We start from the raw sequence: 25,777 nt of genomic DNA on the forward strand, positions 1-25,777 counted from the left end.
GTGGTGAGTGTAGTAGTGGTGATTGTCTATTCGTTCGTGTTTCTCTCTTGTGATGGGACTTTGTCGGATGAATGCTGAGATTTATAAGGGCACGGGGTGACCAATAAGGTCTGAATTGCTCTGCCATAAGGCAGGCACTGATAAGGGGTTGACAGGTATATCACTGGGATAGCGGCTTGGTTGGGCATGGATATCACGAACACCACAACCGCCACGAGGTGGCTCCACTGCATGACAGCTCGGACGCGGATTGCTAGATGGCGATTGGTTGGAAGGTTTGAAAGAGGGAGGTGGGAATATTTGAAAGAGGCGCAAAGGGGTGAATTCCGTTGGGGACTCTTAGAAGGGGAGCATAGGAATTGTTTAGAAGAGGCTTGGTCAGGTATTGGAGAGGAGGAGAGCAGAGGTCGCAACCGGGTACCCAATACCCGTACCCTACCCGATACCCGTACCCGGCCGGGTATGGGTACCCGTTTGCGACCCTGGTGCGCCGGGTACGGGTACGAGTAGGCCGTGAGTCACTGGTGAGTAACCGTTTGTCACTCATTTCGGGTAGGGTACGGGTAGGGTACGGGTAGGGAACGGGTACCCGTACCTGGCCGGGTACCCATTTGCGACCCTGGTGCGGCCGGGTACGGGTAAGGAATCAAAACCCGTTTGCGACCTCTGGGGGAGAGAGGAGGATGAGAGCGAGGAGGGAGGGGCAAGCAAGGGAGTGGTGTTGGCTGGTAGTGGACACGTTGTTGCTGTTAAGGACAATAAAACATATCCAAAAAGTGTCGCCTTTGCAATCCTTCATTACACACGCATACACATAAGTCAAGATTGCGTAATACTCAAATCTCGTGGTTGGTAAATTCGCGGGTTGGCAAGAGATTACAGTGGTCCCTCGGTTTAACGTTTTGTTTTAATCCGTACTACTAAAACGACTGTAAATCGAAATGACTGTCGACAGAATTAACTTATATAAGTTGGAAAATTAGTAACAAAAATATCACGGAGCCTGCAAGAACAGAGCCGTTTTCCACTGGCCAAAACAGACAGCGTGCAATGTAAACAAAGCCCAGTCGAGGTCGAAACCGCTCATAAATGGTGCGGCGCCATTGGTCGATGGCATGGCTCAACTCCACTTATGAGCACTCGGATTGGCTGAAATTATCGCCACCGCGTGCATAACCTAATCCACGCATACCGTTAGTCAGGGATGTTAACGCGAGTCGAAACCCATGGGGGTCCAATTGGTGAAACATTAACGGGAAAAAAAACATTGACCGATGTCACTGTTAACCCAGGGACCACTGTACTGGATATGTATCGTCTTAGAAACTGATTGGCATACCCGTCATACCATACGGTTTACCCCGTATTCTTCTTGCACAGGAAAATTGAGTTTTCAGGTCCATACGGTATAGTGTCATTTCAATACAGGTAACAAAAAATGTCTGTGTTTCTCCCTTGTAGGATGAACGTTGAGATTTCTAAGTGCACGGGGTGACCAATAAGGTCTGAATTGGTCTGTGATAAGGTAGGGCACTGATAAGGGGTTGACAGGTATGTAGTAATAGTAGGGCTTTCGCGACCAACAGTATTGCATGATAGATGTGTTCTGCTATAAATGCCCACGTGATGATAAGCCACTTGATTGAGCTATTATAATTTGCGATTGCCAGGTTGCTTCTAAAAAAGCGCTTTTACATACAGTATCTCAGTGGGCCTTACCTGATGAAAATCAAAAAAGTTGGTTCAACACGGAAGCCTTTCGCGACCAATAGTATGCATCATCGAGGTGTTTTTGGGTTAGATCGCGTAAATATATAATTAAACCCGACAAAGGCAAATAATGAAGGTTTGTCACATAAAGAAAACATGTCACAAATTGCCACGTTTTGTTTACGTGACAAACCTTACTAATTGGCTGTGTCGGGTGGTGGCGGGTTTAACGACACATTTATACTTAACACGATCTTACCCAAAAAAAGCTCGATTATGGATACTGATGACCCCTCTTCTATCGGTATGCTGTCAAGGACCCACTCGCTAATTTTATGAACCACCCATCCACTCATCCCCTCAACCAACTCACTCCCCTTCCCCCATTCACTCAACTCGCTCGTCCAGGAGCTCACCCAAATACCCATTCACTCGTTTATTAGCTTACACACCTAATGCATTCACTTACTCATGATTCTATTCTTGCGTATGGCAGCAATATGTTCGGAAACTGAGTGCAATGTCGAGGTCTGCTAGCTATGATATATGTACATCGAACTTCTTTCACACCGTACGTGGCCCCAACCGTAGTAATCTGTGGGTCTCTATGGGTGTGAGTGGCTGTGTGTGTACAGTATGTTGAACTTCTTTCACACCGTACATAGCCCAACCGTGCTAATCTGTGGGTCTCTATGGGTCTGGGTGTCTGTATGGGTCTGGGTATGTGGGTCTCTGTGTATGCGTGAACAGTGTGTTGAACTTCTTTCACACCGTACGTCGCCCCAACCGTGCCGATTCAGCGTTTTTAGGAGAGTTTGTGCAGTTTTGCTATTCCTCCTCCGTCGAAGGAGCGCAAACCCACAGAGGTTTATATAACGACAAAGGTCCACAGGCTCGGAGGAGTTGCATGACCACAGCAGCACAAGCAGCCTGTCGACGCTCCGACGAGGTCGATGTTTCCCGCCGACCGGCATCCCCGCGGAGGAGGTGAGGTGGAATGTCAAAGAGCCAGGAGGTGCCCTTGGATGTCCAGGTCCCGAGGGTGAGCGCGACGGTGGGCTCGGAGATGTTGACTACCTTGCCTGGTGCACAGGAGGCCGTGGGTTTCAGTCCCTACCCCGACGCCTGTTGCTGTATATTTGGAGTTGGCGGTGTTTCTCGCGCTCTCTCCCCTTCTCCGTGGTGGTCGCGTAGATTTTTCTCCAGGGGGTCCACCGGTTTCTTTTCCCCTCCACTTTTCAGAGTCAACGTCTCTACGCGTTTATAGAGTTATTTGGCTGCTGCTAAAAAATGTCCACGTGATGATGATGATGATAAACAGCCACTCTGTTGAGCTGTCATCATTTGTGATAGCCAGGTCACGTCTACTAAAAAAAGAGCAACTACACAGCAGCTCAGTGAGGCCTCGCGCCTGGTAAAATAAAAAAAAGTTTTAATACTTTTTAGTTCAGTTCATTCTGGACGTCTGCGTCGTTCCACTCTGGTTGCACAGCTGCAGCGGCAGCGTTCTTCCAGATGTGCTGCTGTCAACAGCAGAACACGGTCACCAGAAGGAGGATGGGGATTCATGAATCCAGCTCACCCAAATCGCTCATTAACCCACCCACTGACCCAGTAGTCACCCACTAACTCACTCACCCATTCACTCATTGACCCACCCACTGACCAGATAGTCACCCACTAACTCACTCACCCAAGCCGCTCATTAACCCACCCACTGACCCAGTAGTCACCCACTAACTCACTCACTCACCCACTCATCAACCCACCCACTGACCAAATAGTCACCCACTAACTCACTCACCCAAGCCGCTCATTAACCCACCCACTGACCAAATAGTCACCCACTAACTCACTCACTCACCCACTCATTAACCACCAACTGATCAAATAGTCACCCACTAACTCACTCAATCACCCAACCCGCTCATTAAACACCCACTGACCCAGTAGTCACCCACTAACTCACTCACAAGCTCACCCACCCACTCACAAGCTCACCCACCTACCCCCACCTCACGTCACAAAGCCGTTCACTAATTTACCCACCCAAGGTCTCGCCTGGTTACTGTTTGGACTTTGCTGGTCGGCCTCGTCTGGCTTTGGACGGCGGGGTGGGCCGTCGCTTCGCAGAGGGTGGTTCGGAATCTTCCACCTCCTCCTGACTCTGCTCTTCCACCTCTACTTTGACCTTCACCACCTCCTCAGCCTCGTCCTCCTCCTCCTCCCGCCTCCCCTCCTCCTTGTCGTCTATGGGGAGTTGGGCCGAGTCGAACGGCTTCCCGGCCGTGTGAGATCGCTTGTGAGCTATCATGTGTCGCTCCTGGCCGACACAGAGAGGCACATATTTAAAACAATAAAACACACACACACGCACGCAAAGGTCAAACACGGAAAAAAAGTTCCCCCAATGTGGCCGACAAAGGCTGTTGGGAAGCAAGTAGCATATACTACCTGTAGTGTGTACAGTCCGTACCTGTGTGTATGTGTGTGTACCTGTGTAGCGGTTAGCGCTACGCTGCGCTATGAACCCGCGACACGAGTTCGATTCCCGCTCACGGCCAACACCAGTGACGATTATCTGAACCGGTACCGGGCCTCCCCTAGGTCGACTCAGCCTCAAATGAGTACCTGGTGCGGTGTGTAAACATCGCCACTGGGGAGACAAAGGCGGTCGGGCGTGGTGCTGGCCACCCACCGCCTTGTGTACCGTTCCGGCCTTCATAGGTGCTCGCTAACAGCACTTGCCCCTACAGTCTGTTAAGGCTACACGGGGGATCTTTGTCTTTGTACCTGTGTGGGGAGTGGTAGTTGTAGGGGTCAGCGCACTGCGCTAGGAACCCGGCGACCCGAGTTCGATTCCCACACACGGCCAATGCCAGTGACGATCATTTGAACCGGTCCCGGGCCCCCCCTAGGTTTACTCAGCCTGAAATGAGTACCTGGGGCGGTGCATAAACAACGCCATTTGGGAGACAAAGGCGGCCGGGCATGGTGCTAGCCACCCACCCCCTCGCGAACAGCATTTGCCCCAACAGTCTGTTCAGGCTATACAGGGAATCTTTGTCTATTTCATTGTTGTGTGCGTATGTATTTGTCTGTCTGTATGTATGAGTGCATGCTTGTACCTGTTTGCAGGCGTACTGCCAATGTGTGTATGTATTTGTCTTTGCATTTCTGCTTGTGTGTACCTGTGGATGTGTACCTGTGTGTATGTACCTGTGTATGTGTATGTATCTGTGTGTCATCTCAGTCAGTCGACCCGTGGCACCTGGGTCTGCCCCGTGACCTCCTGCCAGCAGGCGTTCGACACTTCACGTGGCCTCAAGGTGCACATGGCCTGGCACAAGCGTCGTGGTGACGTCACCACCACTTAGTGGCGAATGACGGTTGTTGTTGTTACCTGTGTGTGTACCTGTGTGTGTATGTGTATGTATCTGTGTATGTACCTGTGTGTGTATGTACCTGTGTGTACCTGCGTGTATGGATCTGTGTGTGTGTATGTATGTGTGTGTATGTATGTGTGTACCTGTGTGTGTGTGTATATATATAGTCCGGCAAAACAACCTCCTACCTCCTCGCGGTGCCGGACGGGCAACACTGTCGTGGGCAGTGCTGTAGGGGGAGGGCCAATGCCCATTGGCCTCTCCCCTCATGGCGTCTGTGACCACCACAGTGGCTAAACGGGGGCTCTGGACGGGTGCGAGGGGCTGGTAACCCCTCCACCTTCAATTAACCACCACTAAACTACGAATTAAACATAAACCTGTAATTAATAAGCTTGTGCCGGAGGCCCCGGGGGGTCAGGCTTTTATGACGTCTCCTGGCCAAACCCCATTTGGCGGAGCCAGGAGATTGAATTTTCACCCTCGGGGCTCCTCCAGAAACAACGAAAAACCATTGCGGATTGCCACGTGGAATGTTCGAACGCTCACTGCGGAGGAGAGGCTGCCACTCCTCTGTCGGGAGCTGGACCGGTACCGCCTGGATCTCTGTGGCATTCAGGAGGTCCGGTGGACCGGTTCTGGCTCCTGCCACCATGAGGGGTGGACAGTCCTCTACTCGGGGCAGGAGACTGCCAAACAACAGGGTGTGGCTCTTCTTCTGAACAAAAGAATGAAGGGGGCGTGGGAGCGTGGCGGTGAGGTGTGGGAAGCTGTAAGCCCCAGGATACTTTGGGCTCGCCTTCCCATCAACCAGAGGCGAGGAGTGGTGGTCGTGGTTACTTATGCCCCCACCGAAGACGAACATCCGTGGAGGGATGCAGGCAAAGCCGATGAGTCAGACGCTTTCTATGACCTCCTGTCACAGGTGCTGGCTAAAGTGGCCACTCGGGACAGAGTCATCTTGTTGGGTGACTTCAATGCCCGAGTTGGTCATGATGCTGGCACCTGGTTGGAGTGATTGGAAGGCATGGGCCAGATCAGCTCAATAATAACGGTAGGAGGCTGCTAGATTTTTGTGCAGCCCATGGGCTTGTAATTACCAACACGCTCTTCCGGCATCGGCGCATCCACACAACATCATGGATACATGCCGGGTCCAAGCAAGAACATCTGCTGGACTACATAGTGACGGACCAGCGGATGCGAGCCCATGTCCTTGACACCAGGACCTACCGTGGAGCTGATCTGACCTCTGACCATCGACTAGTCATCTGTAAGATGCGCCTGCCATTCTTCCACTCCGGTGGTGGGTGTACACCCAGGACCCCATTCCAACCAAAAGTGGCCTGGTCTCAGCTAGCTGATGAAAGTTGCAAGCGAAAATTTCATCATTGCTTGCAGCTGGGGTTGGCATCGTCCCCCACTCCACCTGATGTCGAGGGTAAATGGGCGAGGTTTAAGACTGTGACTCATGCAGCTGCAATGGCTGCTTTGGGTACGCGGTCCAGACCTCCCCAGAAACCCTGGCTGACGGAGGAGGTGTTCAGGTTAATTGAGAAAAAGCGACAGGCCCACTCTCATCGCCTACAGCATCCCACGTCAGAGAATGAGGAGGTTTACCGCAGCCTTCGCTCGGAGGTTCGGAGAGCCGTAAGGCGCTGTAAGGATGGGTGGTGGTCGCGGGTTGCTGAGGAGATGGAGTCTGCCTCAGTGGCCCGCGATCACAAATCACTATTTAACTCCATCAAAAAAGTAACCTGCAGCGCCACACCTATTACCATCATTAGAGGAAAAAACGGTGATCCAATCTCCGACCCCCAGGAACAGGTTTGCAGATTTGCTGAGCATTTCTGTGAGGTCCTGGGGGAGGGAAAATCTCTCAGCCAGGAAAACATCATGGCACAAAGTGGGGATAACCCTGCTGAGGCTGCGGTGCCTCAAATATTGGAAGAGGTCACCCCCTGTGAGTGGCTGGCTGAGGTACCAGCTGTTGAGGAAGTACTGAGGGCGATCCGGAGTCTGAGACCAGGGAAGGCACCGGGCAGAGATGATCTCCCAAGCGAAATGCTGAGGGAGGGTGGCGTTTGTGCACAGACTGCCCTATATGACATCATAACAACAGTCTGGACCACTGGACGGGTTCCGCAGGACTGGAAGGATGCCCTGGTGGTCCCCCTCTTTAAGAAGGGGGACCGTACCGACTGTAACAACTACAGGGGCATCTCACTCCTCAGTGTGCCGGGTAAGGTCCTGGCAAGGATTATTCAACATCGCCTTGCTAGGCACGCTGAGGAGAGGCTTGCGGAGCCCCAATGCGGTTTCAGGAAAGGGCGGTCCTGCACAGATGCCATATTTTCTGTCCGTCTGCTACAGCAGAGGTGTAGGGAATTCCAAAAAGACCTACATCTCTGCTTTATTGACCTGGTCAAGGCCTATGATACCATCAGTAGGACTGGGCTCTGGGTTGTTCTTCGTGCTTTCGGAGTCCCTGACCCTCTGCTCACGATCATTAAGGACCTTCATGATGGTGAGCGGGCCCGGGTAAAACTACGTGGCCGGGAGTCGGAGCCTTTCCCTGTACACCTTGGGGTGCGACAGGGATGTCCTCTGGCTCCCACATTATTTAACATCTATTTCGACTGCGTAGTTCGTGAAGCCTTCAATAGCTGTACCGGGGGAATTACCATTTGGTACAGATATAATGGGAGGCTGATCGACGCCCGGGTGCGATCAAGGGATGGCTCCCTATTGGTCAACCACGTTATGTATGCCGATGATTTGGTAATAGCAGCTCATTCTGAAGAGGAGTTGGAGACGCTGCTGCTGAGACTGGAGCGTGCCACTAAGAGGTGGGGCCTTACCATCAGCCCCACCAAAACTAAGCACCTGCCTGGGTATTTTGTACCATCGGGCACTCCACCCCCACAACTCTCAATCGGTGATGGGGCAGTTGTGGAGAGAGTGGAGAGTTTCCCATACCTGGGCAGTGTGCTTATGACCGGCTCCAGTTTATCAGCAGAGGTCTCACTCCGAATCAGTCGAGCGGCAATATCTTTTCATCGATTGCGTAACGCTGTGTGGAAGCTACCTGGTCTGTCGCTCCGCACGAAGCTTCAGGTCTTCTCGGCCACGGTCATTCCCTCCCTTCTCTACGCTTGCGAAACGTGGACCCCCCTAGTGGAGCATCTTCGCCGGTTGGAAACATTTAGGCTGGCCTGCCTACGATCCATCCTGGGTTTAACCAGGCTGGATTGTGTGAGGAGCTCACAAGTCCTTGAAAGATCTGGGCAAAGTCCCATCAGTGAGCTCCTCCGGCAGGCAAGGCTGCGTTGGCTGGGTCATGTAGCCCGCATGCCCAGCCACCGCATGCCTAAACAGCTTTTGTTCGGCCGGATCGAGGGGGCTAAACGGGCGCGGCACGGGCTAGAGAAGAGATGGAGTGATGTGGTACAGGAGGACGTGGAGCTGAGTGGACTTGCCGATGACTGGTACTAGCGGTGTCAAGATCGGCCTCAGTGGAGGAGGCTCGTGAAGGACGCTACTGGGCAGTTGGAGGCAGTCGCCCTCCAACAACAACGGAGGGCGGAGGAGCGACGCTCACAACAACGAGCAGAGCGCCGGGTGGCTAAAGCACAGCAAGTTGGCACAGTAGGGGGCACAGGTGGTGCATCAGCCAGTCATCTCGGTCATCTCGGTCAGTCGACCCGTGGCACCTGGGTCTGCCCCGTGACCTCCTGCCAGCGGGCGTTCGACACTTCACGTGGCCTCAGGGTGCACATGGCCTGGCACAAGCGTCGTGGTGACGTCACCGCCACTTAGTGGCGAATGGCGGTTGTTGTTGTTGTTGTGTGTGTATATATCTGTGTGTGTGTATCTGTGTATCTGTGTGTATGTGTATGTATGTGTGTATGCCAAAACACACACACATACCTTACCATCAGCCCCACCAAAACTAAGCACCTGCCTGGGTATTTTGTACCATCGGACACTCCACCCCCACAACTCCCAATTGGTGATGGGGCAGTTGTGGAGAGAGTGGAGAGTTTCCCATACCTGGGCAGTGTGCTTATGACCGGCTCCAGTTTATAAGCAGAGGTCTCACTCCGAATCAGTCGAGCGGCAATATCTTTTCATCGGTTGCGTAACGCTGTGTGGAAGCTACCTGGTCTGTCGCTCCGCACGAAGCTTCAGGTCTTCTCGGCCACGGTCATTCCCTCCCTTCTCTACGCTTGCGAAACGTGGACCCCCCTAGTGGAGCATCTTCGCCGGTTGGAAACATTTAGGCTGGCCTGCCTACGATCCATCCTGGGTTTAACCAGGCTGGATTGTGTGAGGAGCTCACAAGTCCTTGAAAGATCTGGGCAAAGTCCCATCAGTGAGCTCCTCCGGCAGGCAAGGCTGCGTTGGCTGGGTCATGTAGCCCGCATGCCCAGCCACCGCATGCCTAAACAGCTTTTGTTCGGCCGGATCGAGGGGGCTAAACGGGCGCGGCACGGGCTAGAGAAGAGATGGAGTGATGTGGTACAGGAGGACGTGGAGCTGAGTGGACTTGCCGATGACTGGTACCAGCGGTGTCAAGATCGGCCTCTGTGGAGGAGGCTCGTGAAGGACGCTACTGGGCAGTTGGAGGCAGTCGCCCTCCAACAACAACGGAGGGCGGAGGAGCGACGCTCACAACAACGAGCGGAGCGCCGGGTGGCTAAAGCACAGCAAGTTGGTACAGTAGGGGGCACAGGTGGTGCATCAGCCAGTCATCTCGGTCATCTCGGTCAGTCGACCCGTGGCACCTGGGTCTGCTCCGTGACCTCCTGCCAGCGGGCGTTCGACACTTCACGTGGCCTCAAGGTGCACATGGCCTGGCACAAGCGTCGTGGTGACGTCACCGCCACTTAGTGGCGAATGGCGGTTGTTGTTGTTGTTGTATGTGTGTATGTATGTATATGTGTGTGTATGTATCTCTGTGTGTATATGTGTGTGTTTCTGTGTGTGTATGTATCTGTGTGTGTATATGTGTGTGTGTCTGTGTGTGTGTCTGTGTGTGTGTATGTACCTGTGTGTATGTATCTGTGTGTGTATGTACCTGTGTGTATGTATCTGTGTCTGTGTATATGTGTGTGTGTATATGTATGTGTGTGTGTATGTATGTGTGTGTGTATGTTTGTGTATATATGTACCTGTGTGTGTACCTGTGTGTATATGTATGTATGTACCTGTGTGTATGTACATGTGTGTGTGTGTACCTGTGTGTATGTACCTGTGTGTATGTGTATGTACCTGTGTGTATGTATGTGTGTGTATGTATCTGTTTGTGTACCTGCGTGCAGGCGTACTGGCAGCGGTCGCACTTGAAGTGCTTCTCGTGGTGGTGGCAGCGCTGGTGCTGCATGAGGGCAAAGTGCTCGTGGAAGGTGGCTGCGCAGTAGCGGCAGCGCAGGCCACGACGCACCAGCGCATGCTGCTTGCGCAAATGCACGCCTGGGGGTGGGGGGTGGGGGGGGGCATGGGGGTTAGAGAGGGGGAGGGGGGCACACAAAGGAGGAGCAGTGTTGAGCCAACAGGTAACTCCGAGTGAGTGAGTGAGTGGAGTGAGTGGGTGGGTGGATGGGTGGGTGAGTGGGTGGGTGGGTGAGTGGGTGGGTGGGTAAGTGGTTGGGTAGGTGGGTGGGTGAGTGAATGAGTGGGTGGGTGGGTGAGTTGGTGAGTGGGTGAGTGAGTGGATGAGTGAGTGGGTGGCTAAGTAAATGGGTTCGTGGGTGGGTTGATGGATGGGTTGGTGAGTGTGTTGGTGTGCGAGTGGGTGGATGGGTGGGTAAGTGATTGGGTGAGTAGGAGGGTGGCTGGGTCTGTGAGTGGGTGAGTGGGTGAGTTGGTGAGTGGATGAGTGAGTGGTGGAGTGAGTGGGTGGGTGAGTGACTGGGTGGGTCAGTGGGTGCTTGGGTGATTGGGTGGATGACTGGGTGCTTGGGTGAGTGGGTGGGTGAGTGGGTGGGTGAGTTTGTGAGTGGGTGTGTGAGTGAGTGGGTGGGTTGATGAACGAGCGGGGTGAGCAACTGAGTGGCTGCATCAGTGATGAGCCCCTCCGTAACCCCACCCCTCTCCCCCTAGCTCCCACTAGCCCCCCCCCCCCAACAAGCCCCCCCATCCCTCCCCCACCCCCCACCTCATACCCAAGTCACTCTTGCGTGCTGTGACAGCGTCGCAGTGCGGGCAGGGGAAGCGTGGAGCGGCCCCCTCCTCCGTGTGCTTCTGCTGCACGTGGGATTTCATGGAGCTCTTCTGGGTGAACCGCGCCCGGCACACCGGGCACTCGTACGGCTTCTCTCCTGGAGACACAGAGACACAGAGAGAGACACAGAGAGAGACACAGGGACAGGGTGAGACAGAGAGACAGAAGGAGAGACACAGAGATATAGATATAGGGTGAGATGGAAAGACAGACAGAGAGACAGAGAGAGACACACAAAGACAGAGAGACGGAGAGAGAAACAGACAAAGAGAGAGTGAGAGAGACAAAGAGAGAGACACATAGACAGGGTGAGACAGAGAGATAGAAGGAGAGACACAAAGACATAGATATAGGGTGAGATGGAAAGACAGACAGAGAGACACAGAGAGAGACACAGAGAAAGAGAGACGGAGAGAGAAACAGACAAAGAGAGAGACAGAGAGAGAGTCAGACAGTAAGACAAAGACGGAGAGAGACAGGGAGAGACAGAGGTGAGAGAGACAGACAGAGAGACAGAATGACAGAGACACAGAGATGGAGACACAGAGAGAGAGACAGACACAGAGAAAGAGAGACAGAGTCAGACAGAGAAACACAGAGAGACAGAGATAGAGAGACAGAGAGACGGAGAGAGAGACAGAGAAGGTGAGAGAGACAGACAGAGAGAAAGACAGAGAGACAGAAAGACACAGAGAGAGAGGGAGAGATGGACAGAGAGACACAGAGAAAGAGACACACGCAGAGACGCAGAGACAGAGGGAGACGGTGAGAGACAGGCACAGAAATAGAGGGACACACACAACGACAGGGACACGAAGAGACAGATACAGAGAGACACAGAAACAGACAGAGACAGGTCTAAAGATAAAATAATAAATTAAAGTAATAGTATATTACGACGTTTCGATTGCAACACAAGCAATCATCATCAGGCATAAAAGAAATAGCAACAAAAATCTAACTAGAAAACTATAGACAGACATACAAGCAGACAGACATCACATCGGCACAAAGAGAGGGGTCGTTTCTGTGACGGTCCCTTAAATATAGAGAGGGGGGCGGGGACGGAGAGAGGGAGGGGGCAGAGAAAATTAGCATATCAATGAGTTTACGGCAACGTACTGCTGCTGCTGCTGCAAGTAAGATGACGACGTGGCACGGGCACGCAAGCTTGAAAATTAGGAGAAAGGCACACGAAAATTAAATAACCTAGTAAAATATCGAAATGTGATGTAATACAACACAGAGAGTCGGTTAACACACAATTAACGCATAGCCTGGTTGATTACGTATTTCAAAGATTGCTAAGTTAGAATTTTAAGTGTGACAATTCCAAAGAAAAGACACAGGCAGAGAGAACACATAGCCAGAGAGAGAAAAGGATAAGCTTAAAACTTCCCCGTAGCTTATCCTTTTCTCTATTTCTTTTATGCCTGATGATTATCCTTTTCTCTATTTCTTTTATGCCTGATGATGATTGCTTGTGTTGCAATCGAAACGTCGTAATATACTATTATTTTAATTTATTATTTTATCTTTAGACGTGACTTAACCGAAAGAAACAAAGAATGATTCCTGCAGTCACGAAAGCTCCAAAATTAAGATTAGACAGAGACAGGCGGAGAGAGACGGAGAGAGGAGATGGAGAAAGAGAGAGAAGTAGATTATTTTTCTCAAGTTCCACATGATGATAATGATGACATCAGCCACTTGGATGACCTGCTATCACTGTGGTGATGGGCCAGTCCGCTCGTCTAAAAAAGAGCTTGACAGTCGTGGCGCAGTGGGGACTTACACCTAATAACATACAAAATAAATACAATCAGTTGAGTAGTTTATGAATGTAACATGCGGGGAAATGAGTGATGAGCTTGGAAGGTGACGACGTGAGGATCAGAATATTATTTATTTATCTTCTTGGTTCTTTCGGTAACGTTACGTAGAAGAGAAATAATAAAATAATTAAAATAAAACATAATAAAATAATTCTCACGACGTGCCCATTCAGATGCTGTCTTTCCGACAGACCTGTTCTTCACCTGAGGACGGCTGCTTGCGTTGTGGCCGAAACGTCGTGAGAATTATTTTATTATGTTTTATTTTTATTATTTCATTATTTCCCTTCTACGTGACGACTTTACCGAAAGAACCAAGAAGATGAATCCCTGCAGTCACGAAAGCTTTAAACCGAAACGTATTATTTATTTATCCTGCGGGAGGAAATCCGATGAGCCAAAAAGCTCTTTCAAATGTCCAGTAAGGGCACGGGGTCAGAACGTTACAACAACAACAACAAACAAACACAATATACCACAAACACGACAGGAGTGCAAAGTCTATGAAGGATAAATAAATTGCTTACAAATACACTCAATTAAATCGATAGTAAACCCTTGTTAATTCGACGCATGTGGGGCTCTGGTCTTGCCGAATCATCCAATATTTTGAATTATGATTTAAAGTTTTCGGGAAAATAAGTGAGTTTTGAGTGCGGAGCGGAAACTAGCGAGTGAAGGAGATTATCTTCTTGGTTCTTTCGGTAAAGGCACGTAGAAGGGAAATAATAAAATAATAAAAATAAAACATAATCAAATAATTCTCACGACGTTTCGGCCACAACGCAAGCAGCCGTCCTCAGGTGAAGAACAGGTCTGTCGTGAGAATTATTTTATTATGTTTATTTTTATTATTTTATTATTTCCCTTCTACGTGACTTTACCGAAAGAACCAAGAAGATTTTGAATTATGTAACAATGGTTTATCTCCAGTGGCTCCTGCCCCGATAAAAAAATGAAAAAAAAAATCCTAATTTGTTTTCCAACATCTTCATGCTCCAAAGACAAAGATCCCCCTCATAGCCTTAACAGACTGTAGGGGCAAATGCTGTTAGCGAGTAGCACCTATGAAGGCCAGATCTGTACACGAGGGGGTGGGTGGCCAGCCATATGCCCGCCCGGCTGCCTTTGTCTCCCCAGTGGCGATGTTTACTACACACCGCATCAATTTGAGGCTGAGTCGACCTAGGTGAGGCCCAGGACCAGTTCAGATAATCGTCACCGGCGGTATTGGCCGTGAGCCGGGAAACGAACTCGGGTTGCCGGGTTCGTAGCGCGGCATAGCCGCAAGAGGTGGGGCAAAGTCATTGTTATGCAAGTCCAAGTCGAGTCGCAAGTCATCAAATTCATGACTCGAGTCTGACTCGAGTCCAAGTCACATGACTCGAGTCCACATCTCATAGGTGGGACAAAGTCATTGTTATGCAAGTCCAAGTCGAGTCGCAAGTCATCAAATTCATGACTCGAGTCTGACTCGAGTCCAAGTCACATGACTCGAGTCCACACCTCTGATAGCCGCTAACCGCTACGCCACCGCTCATGCACAACGCGCATTGACACACACCACACACACACACACAGCCTGCGTCAATTCTATCCTAAACTTTTGATTTGTCTCACAGACATGAAGGGATTTCCTTTATACTTCGGCGCCTTTCCATTACACCTTGATGTAGGTGGAGACGACATTGCTCAGAGGGTTTTCTTGCACAGAGTGCACACAAACGAGGTAGTAAAGTCCAAAGTGACGGGGATCTGCACCGACGCTTGTCAGGCTTGCCACGCTCACCCCCACTCGCCACGCTCACCCCCACTCACCACGCTCACCCCACTCACCACGCTCACCCCACTCACCACGCTCACCCCACCCACCACACTCACCCCACTCACCACGCTCACCATGCTGGCCCTGCTCGCTCCGCTCGCCACGCTCACCAGACCGAGTCGTCGTTTCGCAGGTGTCGAACAACGTCGCTTGTGGCAAATTATACACGGTAGATTGGCAAATTACCAATCCACTGTGTACGTGCGCCTAAAACGGCAGCCGTGTAGAATTGTCCCCCAATTATGAACGATCGAATACCGAAATAACGGTGGTTTACGTTACAACATTCTCCTTCAGTCGGGTCTGCGGGAGATCGCGTTCCGACGGCGTACCGGAGTGCGTCCTCATGTGCCGCTTGAGTCTGTAGGCGTCTTTGCTGGCGTAGCTGCACATGCTACACTGGAACGGACGCTCGCCAGTGTGCGACCGCATGTGGCGCTTCATCATGCTCACCTGTGTGGGTGCGGGTGTGGGGGGGGGACATAAACGGGTAGACATGGGTCAGGCATTGTTGGCTTCATTGGCTCTGTTGCTGCAGTGGCGTTGTTGTTGCATCCCCCCCCCCGCACATCCCCAGCTCTCTCAGCCTCCCACTTCGATCCCCGCCCACCTTCACGTCCGTACAGGTACATACTACACGGACATACTACATATTCTTGGTTCTTTCGGTAAAGTCACGTAGAAGGGAAATAATAAAATAATATTAATATAAAACAATCAAAATTCTCACGACGTTTCGACTGCAACACAAGCAATCATCATCAGGTGTGAAATCCACAGAAAGAAAATTTGAAAAATTTGAAAAAAACATATTTCTGTGGATTTCACACCTGATGATGATTGCTTGTGTTGCAGTCGAAACGTCGTGAGAATTTGTATTGTTTTATATTAATATTATTTTATTATTTCCCTTCTACGTGACTTTACCGAAAGAACCAAGAAAATGAATCCCTGCAGTCACGAAAGCTTTAAATCTGGACATACTACAGTTACACGGATACACACAGCTACACAGACACATACTACAGATACACACAAGTACACACACACATGTACTACAGGTGAATATCAGTACACACAGGTGTAGAGGAGTAAAATGGGGACGTGATGTCATGTGTGCCGTTCAGTGCGATGACGTCACGTCTCCTAGGGTACTTAAGGGAGACCCCGTGACGTAAGCGGGGTCACTGCGGGAACGGGTAGAGTAAGCAGGGTGAAGAGGGAACCAGCGGTAGAGAGGGATCGAGTAGTGAGTCTGGGGAGAAGCCGGTGGTAGCCGGGAGAGGTGCTCTCTCTCCGGTTGGTGGAGTCGGCAGAGTCCATGATCCGACACGAGAGAGAGAGAGACCGGAGCTAGCCGGCAAGGAACCAGGACTCAGAGTAGGACCCCTAGCCCCTGGGAGTTGTGTACCCTGGTGTGTATTGTGAAGTCTTTAATAAACCCTTGGCGAAAGCCCATAACTTACCTACGTCTCCGAGTGCGTCCGTGGGAAATCCTCAACACAGGTAACAAAGACAAATATCGCACCCTATGGCCTAATTAGAATCTTGGAGCAAGTGCTGTTAGTGAGCAACACAGGACAACGCGGGGAGTGGGTGGCCAGCACCAAGCCCAACCTAACGTTTACACGCCGCACTACAATTTTTTAAAACTAGAACGACGCAACTATTTTGTATTATTACCAGGTGTAAGGCGACCCCACTGAGCTGCTGTGTAGCTTTTTTTTTAGAAGCGATCAGGCCATCACAAACGATAGCAGCCAAAATACTCTAAATGCATAGAGATACACATAGAGACCCATAGAGATACATAGATATCCAGAGATACATAGAGACCCATACAGATACAGAGAGACCTATAGAGATACATAGAGATCCATGATAAATAGAGATCCATAGAGATACATAAAGACCCATAGAGATACGCAGAGACCAATAGGCTAAAATATATTTTTCTTTTACCCAGGTAAGGTCCACTGAGCTGCTACGTAGCTTTTTTTAGAAGCGACCTGTCCATCGCGAATGATAGCAGCTCAACAGGGCGGCTGTTTATCACGCGGAAGTTTCTAGCAGCAGTCAAATACTCTCAACATGTGTAACGGTGTAAATGGTGCAGGAGACGATTGACGGAGGCAACACGTATTTATTTACAACACACTACAGTAAGTCAGCTATACAGCCTAGGAACACAGCCTACGGCTACGCGTGCCTGACACCGGCTTCGCTCTCAGGTCCTCCGGCTATGTATTTCCTAGAGGAGGCTATCTGATCCGACCTAGCCAGGGTACGGGTCCCAACCACTGGCCCATCGGACCCGGCCCTGATAAGGACGTCGGGCCGGGGGTTCCCAGGATCTCAGCACAGAGCCACACAGAGTCCCGGCCCTGACAAGGGCGGCGGGGCTAGGAGTCCCAGGGTCCTACCTAGCTTGCTCCGTCTTCCTTCTTCACTGGCTCTTCTGCTCCAATGACTCCCCGAGCTCTCTCGCGCACCGCCCTATATACCCAACTGCCCCCCGAGGGGTGGGGCTGTATGCGGACGTCGATGTAGCCACCCCACGCACGGACCGTCATGTAGACACCGCAACGTAATGGCTTGCTACACCCCGGTACGTACCACCTCTACACATGTATAGACGTCAGATTCTAAACGTGGAGGTAAAAAGTAAAAAAAAAACTTTTTTAAAAACATGCTTTAATGAAATGTACCTACGAGTAATGGCAGATACCTTTTTTTACAGAAACAAAGTATGATAAATAAGAATTAGCTTGTTTTACCCGTTCTGGCAATAAAACAGGAGTTGTGTGAAGATGGTCAAACACCAAATAGATACCCTATGCAAGGAATAAAGTACTGCATTGACCACACACAGGAATTGTTGTGAACATGCAAACAAAACATGCTCTGATAATATATGGCGTTTTTTAATCGTATTGGCCTACACCAGACAGCAGCATTCTGTGTGGCCTTGTCTCACGACCAGTGTCAGACCAGAGAACGCCAAAAGGCAAACGGCACAGCGACAATGCCACTATGAGAGCGTTTATATCTCTGGACAAGCAGCGATATCATGGGCCCTTTTTGCCAGTATCAAAGTATGACAAATAAGTAATATTTAAAAATACTTTTTAAAAAACACACTTTAATGAAATGTACCGTATGAGTAATGGCAGAACTCCACGACTCCAGGAAGTGGCCGCAAAGCTTGGCATAACGTAAGGGACCGTGGTGATTTACAGCCAACGTCAGTTAGACCCAAGCCGAAACATAACATGTAAAAAATTAATGTAATTTTTTTTTTTATGATAGAATATAGTCTTGTCATCAGTATGACATAAGTATACCAAGTTTGCAGTCGATACCACATTGGGAAGTGGGTTAAAATTTAGTTACAATATTTGAGGATACAACGACAACAACAGACAGAGTGAGTTAAGAAAAAGCGTGTAAAAACCAGAGGACCGGGAGAAATATCCACGCAGCGACCACCACGGGGAGAGAGAGAGAGAGACGCAGACTCCAAATATACAGCAGCTGGAATCGTCAGATTCGGAATCGAACCCACGACCTCCTGAACACCAGGCGAGGTAGTTAACATCTCATCACAGGGAGAAAGAGAGAGACGCAGACTCCAAATATGCTGCAGCAGGCATCCTCACGGGTCGAGATCAAACCCACGACCTCCTCTGTACTATGGGCAAGGTAGCTAACATCTCGCCACATCGCAAACTCCAAATGTACAGTAGGCATCATCAGGGGTCGGCATCTCCTAGCCACTATGGTTCACGCCAATCTAGCTCGGTGGGAGGCCAAGCAGGGTCAGGTGCGTGTGCGGCGTTGGGGGTCACCATGACCTCAGTGCCCACGCATCTCAAGCCGTTGGTTGCGTTGTGAAGTCATGGGAGGAAGAGGAGGAGGATGGAGGGAGACATGTGGAGGAGTAGAGGGGGGAGAAGGGGGGAGATACAGGAAGGAAACGCTGGGAGGAGGGAGACAGAGGGGGGGAGGAGGTGGAGGGGGATGGAGGCACCTCGACGCTGGTGTACTCGCACGCGGAGCACTTGAAGGGCTTCTCCCCTGTGTGGACGTAGCGGCCGTGCCGCACCAACTCGCCCTTGGTTACAAACGCCATCGCACACTCGGAGCACTGGTGCGGCTTCGTGCCTGCGCGTACACGCATGCATACAGTGTCGCATACACACACACATGCAGTGTCACACACACACACACATGCATTGTCACACACACACACATGCAGTGTCACACACACACACATGCAGTGTCACGCACACACAGTGTCACATTTACACACACAGTGTCGCATACACACACACATGCAGTGTCACACACACACAGTGTCACACACACACACAGTTTAACACGTAGGCTTTCGCGACCAATATTATTCATAATCAACGTTTTTGGGTTTAGATCGCGTTATTTATACACAGACAGTGTCACACACACAGTGTCACACACACATGCAGTGTCACACACACACACACACGGTGTCACACACACATACAGTGTCCAATACACACACAGTGTCACATTTACATACATACACACAGACACACCGTGTCACACACAGACACACGGAGTTGCATACACATGCTCAAGGGGTGTCTCAAACACACACACACGCAATGTCACACACGCTCACGGTGTCACATGCACACACACACGGTGTCACATGCACACACACACACGGTGTCACATTTACATACACACACACGTGTCGCAAACACACAGACATGGTGTCGCATATCAAAGATCCCCCATATAGCCTTAACAGACTGTAGGGGCAAGTGCTGTTAGCGAGCACCTATGAAGGCCGGAACGGTACACGAGGGGGTGGGTGACCAGCACCACGCCCGACCGCCTTTGTCTCCCCAGTGGCGATGTTTACACACCGCACCAGGTAATCATTTGAGGCTGAGTCAACCTAGGGGAGGCCCAGGACCGGTTCAGATAATCGTCACTGGTGTTGGCCGTGAGCGGGAATCGAACCCGGGTCGCCAGGTTCATAGCGCAGCGCGCTAACCGCTACACTACCGCATATAAGCACACACACACACACAACAACAACGACAGCCGTCCACCACTGTGTATGTTGAACTTCTTTCGCACCGTACATAGACAACCGCGCTAATCAGAGGTGTATGTATACGCGTGTATGTACTGTATGTGTATGTATGTATCTGGTGGAAGTGGTGGTTTCAGCGGTTAGCGCTACGCTGCGCTACGAACCCGCCTTCCTGAGTTCGATTCCTGCTTACGGCCAACACCAGTGACGATTATTATTTGAACCGGTCTTTGGCCTCCCCTAGGTCGACTCAGACTCAAATGCATACCTTATGCGAGGTTTAAACTTTGCCAATGGGGAGACAATGGCGGCCGGGCGTGGTGCTGGCCACCCACCCTCTCGTGTGCCACAGTGTAGACCTTCATAGGTGCTGATCGCTAACGGAACTTGCCCCTACAGCCTGTAACAGGCTACACTGGGGATCTTTGTCATTTTATTTTTGTACGTGTGCATGTATCTGTATGTTCCTGTATATTTCTGTATCTGCATGTATATGTGTGTCTATCTGGATGTACGTGTACGTGCATACGTGTATGTATCTTTGCATGTATCTGTACCGGTGTGGGTGTTGATGTGGTTGCGTAGAAGCGTGACGGAGCCGAAGATCCGGTCACAGAGGTGGCAGCAGTGACTGCGCTCAGCGGTGGCTGCGCTCTTCCTCCGCACGCGCCCACACATACGGGGCACACGCATTAGCATATACTACACTAGACACTACACTATACACTACACTACACACTACACTGTACACTACACACTGTACACTACACACTGTACACTACACACTACACTACACACTGTACACTACACTATACACTACACACTGTACACTACACATTGTACACTACACACTGTACACTACACTATACACTACACTATACACTACACACTGTACATTACACACTACACTATACACTACACACTGTACACTACACACTGTACACTACACTATACACTACACTGTACACTACACTATACACTACACTATACACTACACACTATACACTACACACTGTACACTACACTAAACACTACACTAGACCATACACTACACACTACACTATACACTACACTATACACTACTATACACTACACCGTACACTATACACTACACTATACTGTACACTACTATGCACAACACTATATACATTAAACACTACACTATCCTGTACACTACTATACACTGTACACTATACCCTTCTATACACTATAATACATCATACACTCTCTACACTATACACTGCATCACTACACAATACAATACGTCACCATGTTCTACAATACATCACCCACTCACCCACCCACTCACCCACCCACCCATTTACTCACCCACCCACCCATTTACTCACCCACCCACCCACTCACCCACCCACCCACTCACCCACCCACCCATTTACTCACCCACCCACCCATTTACTCACCCACCCACCCACTCACCCACCCACCCACCCACTCACCCACCCACTCACCCATCCACTCACCCACCCACCCACCCACTCACCCATCCACTCACCCACCCACCCATTTACTCACCCACCCACCCACCCACTCACCCACCCACTCACCCACCCACCCACCCACCCACTCACCCACCCACCCACCCACTCACCCACCCACCCACCCACTCACCCACCCACCCACCCACCCACTCACCCACCCACCCACTCACCCACCCACCCACCCACTCACCCACCCATCCACTCACCCACCCACCCACCCACTCACCCACCCACCCACTCACCCATCCACTCACGCACTCACCCACCCACTCACCCCATCCACTCACCCACTCACCCTTCCGACTCCTCCACCTTCTCTCCTGCCCGCGACACCACCGCGCCTCCCACCGCTCTTCCTCCTCCCCCTCCTCGCCACCCCTCGCTTTTCCCCTCGCGGCACAAAGTCGGGGTCCTCCTCCTCCTCCACCACCACCTCCCCCCGCTCCTCCTCCGAGTTTCCGGTAGGCTCAGAGCTTCTCCAGGGCTCAGCGTCGGCTTCCTCCCGACACCACCACTGGGTAGCGCCCTCGCCGCTCACCTCCAACCCCTCCTCCTCCCCCTCCTCCTCCATCCTTTCGCCATTGCTGTTGCTCGGACCTCCGGCCACCAGCGGTGACGCAGGAGGCGGAGGCAGTGCCAAAGTGGTGGCGTCGTCGCCGCCGCCGCTGCTGCTGCAACGATAAATGAAGGGTGACCACAGTAGGCTAGGAGATGTTAACTACCTCTCCTGGTATGCAGAAGGTCGTGGGTTCGATCCCGACCATGACGCCTGCTGTTTATGTGGCGAGATGTAAACTACCTCTGCTGGTACGCAGAAGGTCGCAACCGGGTACCCGATACCCGTACCCTACCCGATACCCGGCTACCCGTACCCGGCCGGGTACGGGTACGGGTATCCGTTTGCGACCCTGGTGCGGCCGGGTACGGGTAGGCCGTGAATCACTGGTGAGTAACTGTTTGTCACTCATTTCCCAACGTCTTGTCTCTTCGTACAATTCAAGTTCCTAGAATCAACCCACCCGCGCCTGCAACATGGCTTCATCCCAGAGTTCGCAATCGGGTACCCGATACCCGTACCCTACCCGTACCCGGCTGGGTATGGGTAGGGTACGGGTACGGCCGGGTACGGGTACGGGCACCCGTTTGCGACCCTGGTGCGGCCGGGTACAGGTAAGGAATCAAAACCTGTTTGTGACCTCTGTGGTACGCAGAAGGTCGTGGGTTCAATACTGACCATGACGCCTGCTGTATATTTGGAGTTTAAGTGTCTCTCTGTTTCTTAGTGGTCGAGGCATTAGCACCGCGGCGGCGAGATGTTAACTACCTTGCCAGGTACGCAGGAGATCGTGTGTTCGATGCCGACCCCTGACCACGCCTGCTGCTGTATATTCGGAGTTTGCGGCGTGGCGAGACGTTAACTACCTCGGCTGGTGTGCAGGAGGCAGTGGGTTCGATCGCGACCCAGACGCCTGCTGCTGCTGTATATTTGAAGTTTGCGTGTCTCTCTCTCTCTCCCCGAGGTCGCGTGGATTTGTCTCTGGGCTCCTCCGCTATTTCCCTCAACATTTAAAAACACGTGTTGGCAGTATTTAGCTGCTGCCATAAACTTCCACATGATGGTAAGCCGCTATGTGGAGCTATCATTCGTGATAGCCAGTTTGCTTCTAACATAGCTCAGTGGGCCTTAGCTGGAAAAATAAAAAATAAATTCTAATTTAGTTTTAGTTCTTTGGGTCTCTGTGTGTGAGTCTCTAGATCTCTATGTGAGTCTGTGGGTCACTTTGCAACACTATAGTTCCCTATGTATCTCTGTGTATCTCTATGTGTCTCTATGTATCTCTGTGTATCTCTACAGTGAGGGAAAAAAGTATTTGATCCCCTGCTGATTTTGTACGTTTGCCCACTGACAAAGAAATTATCAGTCTATAATTTTAATGGTAGGTGTATTTGAACAGTGAGAGACAGAATAACAACAACAAAATCCAGAAAAACGCATGTCAAAAATGTTATGAATTGATTTGGATTTTAATGAGGGAAACGAGCTGAGATAAGGAGCACTCCCTTAAAGAGTGTGCTCCTAATCTCAGCTCGTTACCTGTATAAAAGACACCTGGGAGCCAGAAATCTTTCTGATTGAGAGGGGGCCAAATACTTATTTCCCTCATTAAAATGCAAATCAATTTATAACATTTTTGACATGCGTTTTTATGGATTTTGTTGTTGTTATTCTGTCTCTCACTGTTCAAATAAACCTACCATTAAAATTATAGACTGATCATTTCTTTGTCAGTGGGCAAACGTACAAAATCAGCAGGGGATCAACATTTTTTTCCCTCACTGTATGTAGCTCTGTGGATCTCTCTGTAACATTGTAACAGAGGTGCTCATCTCGATGGGAGTCTCGCCGGCTGACGAAGCGAAGTCTCGAGACAGACCGTGGCCTACGCCGAGTTTCAAACCTCACCTCACGTCCTCGCTCTGCTCCCCTTTCTCCTCCTCCTCAACCTCCTCCTCTTCCTCGGGACCGATCCTGCCCTCAATGGGGCCCGCTCCCGCTGCGATTCCGTCATCTGAAGCCCCTTTCTGGGACCACATGCCGAGCCGATCCGTCTGTCGTCGGTCCGTCCGTGCCTCCCCCCCGCCCGCCCGTAGCACAGGGGTCACGCGACGGCTCTCGTCGTGATGTCTAGAACAAAGGCGGACGGGTGCCTTTGGTGGAGTGTAAGGTTGCTGCTGCTGCTGCTGGGGTCAACATCGTCAGCATCGTCAGCATCATCAGCGGCGGCAGCAGCAACAGCAGTGGTAGTGATAGCGAAAGCAGCAACATCATCAGCACCTGCAGTAGCAACAGCAGTAGCAGCAGCATCATCGGCAGCAGCATCATCGGCAGTTGCATCATCAGCAGTAGCATCATCAGCAGTAGCATCATCAGCAGTAGTAGCATCAGCAGTAGCATCATCAGCCGTAGCAGCATCATCAGCACCATCATCAGCAGCAGTAGCATCAGCAGTAGCAACATCAGCAGTAGCATCATCAGCCGTAGCAGCATCATCAGCACCATCATCAGCAGCAGTAGCATCAACAGTAGCAACAGCATCATCAGCAGTAGCATCATCAGCAGTAGCATCATCAGCAGTAGCATCATCAGCCGTAGCAGCATCATCAGCATCATCAGCAGTAGCAACATCAGAAGTAGCAACAGCAATACCAGCAGCAACAATAGCAGCAATAGCACCATCATCAGCAGTAGCATCAGCAGCAGTAGCATCAGCAGTAGCAACAGCATCATCAGCATTAGCATCATCAGCATTAGCATAATCAGCAGCAGCATCATCATCAGCAGCATCATCATCAGCAGTAGCATCATCAACAGCAGCATCATCAGCAGCATCATCACCAGCAGCAGCATCATCAGCAGTATCATCATCAGCAGTATAATCATCAGCAGCATAATCAGCATCATCAGCAGCATCAGCAGCATCATCAGCAGCATCATCATCAGCAGCATCATCAGCAGCAGCACCAGCAGCAGCATCATCAGCAGTAACATCGGCAGTAGCAGCATCATCAGCAGCAGCATCATCAGCAGTAGCAGCAACATCAGCAGCATCATCAGCAGTAGCATCATCAGCCGTAGCAACAGCAGTAGCAGCAGTATCATCAGCAGTAGCAACAGTAATACCAGCAGCAACAATTGCAGCAATAGCAGAATCATCAGCAGCATCATCAGCAGCATCATCAGTAGCAGCATCATCAGCATCAGCAGTAGCATCATCAGCAGCATCATCAGCAGCAGCAGCATCATCAGCAGCAGCATCATCAGCAGCATCATCAGCAGCAGCAGCAGCATCATCATCAGCAGCAACATCAGCAGTAGCATCATCAGCCGTAGCAACAGCAGCAGTAGCAACAGCAATACCAGCAGCAACAATAGCAGCAATAGCAACATCATCAGCAGCATCATCAGCAGCATCATCAGCAGCATCATCAGCAGTAGCAACAGCATCATCAGCAGTAGTAGCAGCAGCAGTAGCAACAGCATCATCAGCAGCAGTAGCAACATCATCAGCATTAGCAACAGTAGCAATAGCAGCAGTAGCAACATCAGCAGATTCATCAGCAGTAGCAATGGCTATAGCAGCGGCAGCAATAGCAGCAACAGTAGCATTGCCAGCAATAGAAGCAAGTAGCAACAGCAGCAGTTGCAACA

The 25,777-nt window shown here is 50.8% G+C and overlaps 1 protein-coding gene across 4 annotated transcripts; it reads right to left on the reverse strand.

Annotated features, from left to right (window-relative positions):
• Positions 1-1,391: 1,391 nt before the first annotated feature.
• On the reverse strand, positions 1,392-24,631 carry LOC144947540 (uncharacterized). Of its 4 annotated transcripts, none has more exons than XM_078876763.1 (9): positions 24,032-24,630; positions 21,863-22,238; positions 20,626-20,722; positions 19,013-19,146; positions 15,315-15,435; positions 11,264-11,419; positions 10,411-10,571; positions 3,760-4,033; positions 1,393-3,233 (listed from the first exon to the last, which is right to left on the reverse strand). In XM_078876763.1, exons 1-8 carry the CDS (start codon positions 24,160-24,162, stop codon positions 3,776-3,778), a joined length of 1,434 nt encoding a protein of 477 aa, XP_078732889.1. In that variant the 5' UTR covers positions 24,163-24,630; the 3' UTR covers positions 1,393-3,233; positions 3,760-3,775. The 4 variants fall into 4 exon arrangements, with proteins under 4 accessions (XP_078732891.1, XP_078732889.1, XP_078732890.1 ...); XM_078876764.1 differs by having other exon boundaries at positions 3,756-4,033; XM_078876765.1 differs by having other exon boundaries at positions 1,392-4,033; positions 21,863-22,235; positions 24,032-24,631.
• Positions 24,632-25,777: the final 1,146 nt, after the last annotated feature.

The sequence above is a fragment of the Lampetra fluviatilis genome, chromosome 45 (assembly GCF_964198595.1).
Source record: "Lampetra fluviatilis chromosome 45, kcLamFluv1.1, whole genome shotgun sequence".
Lineage (NCBI taxonomy): Eukaryota > Metazoa > Chordata > Hyperoartia > Petromyzontiformes > Petromyzontidae > Lampetra > Lampetra fluviatilis.

Coding starts and splice junctions, on each gene's coding strand:
- LOC144947540 (XM_078876763.1), bottom strand. CDS start 24,162: ATGTGGTCCCAGAAAGGGGCTTCAGATGACGGAATCGCAGCGGGAGCG. Junction 19,147..20,625: donor CCACATCAACACCCACACCG/GTACAGATACAT, acceptor GTGTACGCGCAG/GCACGAAGCCGCACCAGTGC. Junction 10,572..11,263: donor AGCACGCAAGAGTGACTTGG/GTATGAGGTGGG, acceptor CCCCACCCCCAG/GCGTGCATTTGCGCAAGCAG.